Genomic DNA, 6,748 nt, shown 5'->3' with positions numbered 1-6,748 from the left:
TCTACCTCAGGCTATGCTCTATCTTTGTCACCAAACTCTGAGTATAAATTGCACACTGTATTAATTGATACTGTTTTTAACATTAGTGACCATGTGATAAATTTAGCTTATTAATTTTTTTTGTTTAATGTTTTTATTTGTACATTGGGGCACTTTTATAGCTCTGTTTAGAGTACGTAATGTTTTAATAATATAAATGTTTTAAGTCTTTTTTTATCAATTCAGTATGTTTTCTTTTAATTGTCAAATAATTCTGTGTACATTGCGGCCGCCTTTGGCTATGTGCAATAAAACTGACTGAGACTGAGATAGGTGTATCAGGGGCTGTGAGCTACGGGGGCTTTGTTCTACTTGCCCTGTTGGGGGAAAGGTGCTTCTGAAGACTAAGTCGCTGGGAATCACAAATGGCAAAGTGTGCTGCTGCAATCCTTGTTTGCAGGCTTTCCATCGGAGCATGTGGACCACCATGAAAACAGGACGCTGGACTAGATGTCCCCACTCTGGCTTGATCCGGCTGCAAGGCTCTTCTGATGGTCTTAGTTTAAAAGCCCAGCTCAGGTTTTCTTCCTTTGATAGCATTTTTCCTCTAAAGAGCCATTGGTTGGGAGAGGGATTTGAAAAATACGTTCTGGAAAGAGGACATTGTCGGAAAATTGTGGGGCGGGCGGGGGTCCAGAATAACTGCCATAGTCGACAAACCGCGCTTCAACACAGCACCCTTTGTAAGCAAAGCTACACACTACAACATCACTGCCTCCTAACACCTGTTAGCTTTCAAGATAGGTTGCTCCTTCGTCGTCCGAGAACGCCGTCTTAAAACGCGCCAAGTGGCTTTGTTTATTTATTTCCACCCTTTCTCCTTCATCTTTTTTGTCTTCTTGTTTTGGTCTATCTGCTGCGGTGATGAGGACAGACTTCCCTCCCCTCCCTTTCAACGTCTGTCAGGAGCAAGGCAACCAGGCTTGCATGGGGCTAACTTTCGCCGCTGGAGCCGTTGAGTGCTGTGGCCGTGGCACCGTGGCTCTCATCGAACTTCTCTGAGGCAGCTGGAGTAGGATCCGCCACCCCGTCGGTCCTGGAGGGTGTCTTCTTGTAAGCGTGGTCCTCAAGGAGGAGGGCGCCCTTTGCTCCTTCAACCAGTCCCGGTTCCTTGGGGGTGTCTTGGTGCCGTCCGTTCCTGGAGCTGTCATGGTGGCCGTGATTGCCAAGCCGGCTAGATGCTACCACAGCTTTCATCGCAGCCTGTGTGACATGTTGAGAAGAGGGGAATCAATTTATTTAAAAAATATTCTCACCAATTATTGCCATAACTTAATATTAGTACAGTCATACTTTGGTTCAACTCCCAAAAACGTTCCAAAACCAAGGCGTGACTTCCAGTTGGCTGCGGGAGCTTCCTGCACTCAAGCGGAAGCCACGTTGGACGTTTGGCTTCCAAAAAAAGTTCGCAAACCGGAACACTCACTTCCGGGTTTGCGCCTTTGGGAGCCAAAACGTTGGAGTCACAAGGCATTTGACGTAGTATCAACGCTAGTATATTTACCTAAGAACAATCAATAAAACAACAATAGGATATACAAAGAATAGAAATAAAAAATCAATTATATAAGATACATTTTAGGGTTTTGAATCAATGGTCAAATAGTGGATCTTATTCTGATTGCCCCAGCTAAAAACCTTGCCACCTTTGCTGTCACCTGTTCATCTTGATCTGCCAAGAGAAAGGACACAGTGGCAATGGCTGGGCGACCCAGAATGGACAATAAAAGAGGGGTGATAATATCATTCCTCAAGCCTTTATAATGAGTGCAAGCCAGAAGGGCATGCGCCACAAATTCGGGACTGCCATCTCCACAGGGACGTTAGCAGCGAGGTTAAAAACTGCAACGCCTACCAAGTTAAAAAAGCTACCAGCCACCATATTCTGTGGCAAGTTTCTGTTGTTGTTTATGCATTTGTAATGAAAGAAGCCAGTAGTGATGTATGGAAGTGAGAGCTGGACCATAAAGAAGGCTGATGCCGAAGAATTGATGCTTTTGAATTATGGTGCTGGAGGAGACTCTTGAGAGTCTCATGAAGATCAAACCTCTCCATTCTGAAGGAAATCAGCCCTGAGTGCTCACTGGAAGGACAGATCCTGAAGCTGAGGCTCCAAGACTTTGGCCACCTCAGGAGAAGAGAAGACTCCCTGGAAAAGACCCTGATGTTGGGAAAGATGGAGGGCACAAGGAGAAGGGGACGACAGAGGACGAGATGGTTGGATAGTGTTCTCAAAGCGACCAGCATGAGTTTGACTAAACTGCGGGAGGCAGTGGAAGACAGGAGGGCCTGGTGTGCTCTGGTCCAGGGGGTCACGAAGAGGCGGACATGACTAAACGACTAAATGACTAAACAACAACAACAACAACAACAAACGAAAGGAGTAAGACTGGTAAGACTGCAGCGCATGCGTGTACATAGTGGCTGTGTTTTAGAGACTGCTGCTCCTCAGCTTCAGCTTATTGCCTCCATCCCTACACCAGCCCCGCCGCGGCTCTTTGCGCCATTACCTTCAGCTTGCGCCTCGCATTGAACTCCTGCAGCTTCTTCTGTGTGCTGTCCATGTGGGCAAACTTGGCGGCTTTGCCCATCACCCAGGGGTGCTCCAGAGCCTGTTGCACTGTGAGCCTCTTCTGGGGGTCCAGAACGATCAGTTTCTGAACCTGGAAAAGACCAGCGATGACAAGGTGGGTGATGAGGCCTGGATGCCTTGATTCTGCCCAGAGGCTTAGATGCTTGACATTATTATGTCTGGATAGGTTTGCCTAACCAAAATTGACCAGACACTGGAAAGAGTACAGGGAGTTGCAAAGTTTATGTGCTGGCACATGAAAAGTGTTAAGTTGTGGGTGAACATTTCAGACAACACACCGATTCTTCAAACAGCTCTTGTTTATTCACAGGCCAGGACAGAACTGAACTGAAGGGCTCAGTCTTATATAGAGCTCCAGTACCACGTTACTGTAACAACTTTCTAAAACTATCCAATCACTGAACGTCACTTTCGATTCTTCATTTGCATAACTATCTACAGTATCCATCCAATCACTGAACGTCAATTTCAATCCTTCATTTGCATAACTATCTACAGTATCCCCCTGCTGGCCCAGGGTGAGAACTTCAGTACATAACAAAAAGATTTATTCCTTACAAATGTAGGATAGGCGCTATGTCACATCTGTAACAATTATGCAGATAGAAGTACAAAAGTGCACATATATGGAGTGCGGCAATTCTGCAGGTAAACCGTCCCCAAGCTGTTAGGGGAAAGTATTAGGGTATTGCTTTATTTACTAAGTATTTATCTCGCTCCTCTGAAGATAATAATAATAATAATAATAATAATAATAATAATAATAATAATAATAATTTATACCCCACCCTCCCCAGCCAAGGCCGGGCTCAGGGTGGCTAACAAGCAATAATAAAAACAAGTTGAATGATTACAACTTAAAAACAAACATTAAAATACAACATTAAAATATTGAAACATTAAAATATTAAAATGTAGCCTCATCGCAGGAGGAGAAAGGAAAAAGAAAAAAGGAAGAGGGGGAGGGAATCAAATTGGCTCCAAGCCAAAGGCCAGGTGGAACAACTCTGTCTTACAGGCCCTGCGGAAAGAGATCAGATCCTGCAGGGCCCTGGTCTCATGAGGCAGAGCGTTCCACCAGGATGGGGCCAGTGTTGAAAAGGCCCTGCCTCTGGTTGAAGCCAATCTAACTTCCTTAGGGCCCGGGACCTCTAGGGTGTTGCTATTTATGGACCTTGAGGCTCTCCGTGGGGCATACCGGGAGAGGCGGTCCCGTAGGTACGAGGGTCCTAGGCCGTGAAGGCCTTTAAAGGTCAAAAGCAGCACCTTAAATCTGACCCTGTACTTGACCACTCTCAGTGGATTACATCCCACACAGAGTGCATCAACAATACTTGAGTTTGTGCACACAAACAAAAACACACGCACGTTCCAGGCACCCAGCATGGACATCTTGGACATTTAAGGTGCTGCATTTGACAATATAGTTATAGCTCTGGTTTTCCCAGTAGTGATGTATGGAAGTGAGAGATGGACCATCAAGAAGGCTGATGGCTGAAGAATTGATGCTTTTGAATTCTGGTGCTGGAGGAGACTCTGGAGAGTCCCATGGACTGCAAGAAGATCCAACCTCTCCATTCGGAAGGAAATCAGCCCTGAGTGCTCACTGGAAGGACAGATCCTGAAGCTGAGGCTCCAAGACTTTGGCCACCTCAGGAGAAGAGAAGACTCTCTGGAAAAGACCCTGATGTTGGGAAAGATGGAGGGCACAAGGAGAAGGGGACGACAGAGGACAAGATGGTGGGACAGTGTTCTTGAAGTGACCAGCATGAGTTTGACCAAACAGCTGGAGGCAGTGGAAGACAGGAGGGCCTGGTGTACTCTGGTCCAGGGGGTCACGAAGAGGCGGACACGACTAAACAACAACAACAACAACATCCTCTCCTGCCACCCTGAACATTCCCACAAGCTGGCTCCCCTCTCTGGGTAGGGCTCAAAGCAACTCACCAAATCCTTGGCGTTGAGAGACACTTCATCCCACCACGGAGAGACAAACTCATAGTCACAGTTTAGGATCCTGCTGTACATATATTGGTCTCCTCTCGGGTCAAAAAAAGGCTCGAAGCCGCAAAGCCTGGGGAATTTTTTTTTTAAAGAACAGAAGAAGAATAAAACACCTGTAAATGGTTTACATAAAATATTGACGAGAAAGGTGATGATAAACGGACACACACAGGCCGACATGTGTTGTAAAGGTAAAGGGATGCCTGACCATTAGGTCCAGTCATGGCCGACTCTGGGGTTGCAGTGCTCATCTTGCTTTACTGGCCGAGAGAGCCGGCGTATAGCTTCCGGGTCCTGCGGCCAGCAGGACTAAGCCGCTTCTGGTGAACCAGAGCAGCACACGGAAAAACCGTTTACCTTCCTGGCGGAGCGGTACCTATTTATCTACTTGCATTTTTTTGGCTTTTGAACTGCTAGGTGGGCAGGAGCAGGGACCGAGCAACGGGAGCTCACCCCGTCACGGGGATTCGAACTGTCGACCTTCTGATCGGCAAGTCCTAGGCTCTGTGGATTAACCCACAGCACCACCCGCGTCCCTTGACGTGTGTTGTAGTTACCCTCAAATTAATAAAGCTCTAAATATCTGAGGATTCTGCCCGCTACCTCTCTCTGTGAGTTACTGATCTGGGAAGAGGAATTGATTGCCAAACCACATGATTTCAGCAGGCACACATACAATGAATAACTATGGCTCCAGAACTATGCCATCCCCACCACCCCACAAAATATTGAAGTGCAACTGAACGATCCATCAATCTACTGACAAAACTCATGTGATTAATCGACTAAGGTTTCAATAACTGGGCACCAGTCCTTGCAGAATCCTAACCCTCTGAAAATTCCTCTGGTGAAGTAATGGATCTGACGTTCGAGGGGGGTAGCATGTTTTTCAAGTTCATGCTTCCTTTGCTGCAACATAGGCCTAAATTAAGGTAAGCTAAAGGACCCCTGGACGGTTAAGTCCAGTCAAAGGCGACTACGGGGTTGCGGCGCTCATCTCGCTTTCAGGCCGAGGGAGCCGGTGTTTGTTTACAGACAGCTTTCCGGGTCATGTGGCCAGCAGGACTAAATCGCTTCTGGCGCAACAGGACACCATGACAGAAACCAGAGCGCGCAGAAACGCCGTTTACCTTCCCGCCGCAGCTGAACCTATTTATCTACTTGCACTGGTGTGCTTTTGAACTGCTAGGTTGTCAGGAGCTGGGACGGAGCAACGGGAGCTCAGCCCATCGCGGGGATTCGAACCGCCGACCTTCCGATCAGCAAGCCTAAGAGGCTCAGTGGTTTAGACCACAACACCATCCGTGTCCCTTAAAAAACAACAACAACAACAACACACACACACAAATCTGCTGCTTGGCTCTCCTCAGCACCAGTGTCTATTCAGTCGGGGGGGGGGGGAGTTTTGGGGGGAGGAAATAGTCATCCGCTCTCTGCAGAAATGTTTAAGCAAAAAGCCTCAGGGCTGCATTTACTTTCAACTTGGCTATAGATAGTGTATGTGTGTATGTAAATTAATAATCCCAGCCCAACGTAGGGCTTTTATGCTGGCCCGTTTGAATGTTTTTCCCTCAGCATTTGTCTGGGGAAGATATCAAAACATTCCCAGAAGCAAGAGATTCTGCAGATGTTCTATGAATGTCCCGGACACTGTAGAGCATATCCTCTTTCATTGCCCATTGTACAGTACGCTCCGTCAACGCGTGCTGTCCCCCCTTTCGGGTGGTCTGGAACCCCAGCAAGCTGAATGTGTGGGACTCTACCTATCCGACGCTGACCAAAGGGTAACGGCGGGGGTAGCCGAGTTTTTGGCAGCAGTCCTCCAAGGAGCAGGTTAACAAGGAAAACCACTGATTCTATATGTATATATTTATATTTGTATGTAGCCAACTCCTGCCTTTTTATATATATCTCAAGGCTTTTATATGTTATTTTCCTTTTATGGTTTTACCTGCATAATGCCTAATAAAGGTTTGATAAGTAAGTAAGTAAGTGTATGTGTGTGTGTGTAAATCCTAACAAGCCAAACTAATGGAAACCCAACATATTTTGATGGGCTGTGACCGCCATCTGTTTCATTTAGGTCAATGAAAACAGCGGCAGTGAGCGGGA

General features: G+C 46.8%; 1 protein-coding gene across 1 annotated transcript in view; it reads right to left on the bottom strand.

Annotated features, from left to right (window-relative positions):
• The window catches only part of LOC307207098 (calcium/calmodulin-dependent protein kinase type IV-like), a 40,711-nt gene continuing 33,963 nt past the window's right edge, over positions 1 to 6,748 (bottom strand). The window contains exons 10-12 of the mRNA XM_079960825.1: positions 4,580 to 4,706; positions 2,550 to 2,702; positions 1 to 1,242 (exon numbers count right to left, since the gene is read on the bottom strand). Of these exons, the coding sequence (XP_079816951.1) occupies positions 973 to 1,242; positions 2,550 to 2,702; positions 4,580 to 4,706 (550 nt within the window). The 3' untranslated portion in view covers positions 1 to 972. The remainder of the gene's footprint in view (positions 1,243 to 2,549; positions 2,703 to 4,579; positions 4,707 to 6,748) is intronic.

The sequence above is a fragment of the Podarcis cretensis genome, assembly GCF_951804945.1.
Source record: "Podarcis cretensis genome assembly, chromosome: 18".
Classification (NCBI taxonomy): Eukaryota; Metazoa; Chordata; class Lepidosauria; order Squamata; family Lacertidae; genus Podarcis; species Podarcis cretensis.
This window is presented reverse-complemented; position numbering and strand designations above follow the sequence as displayed.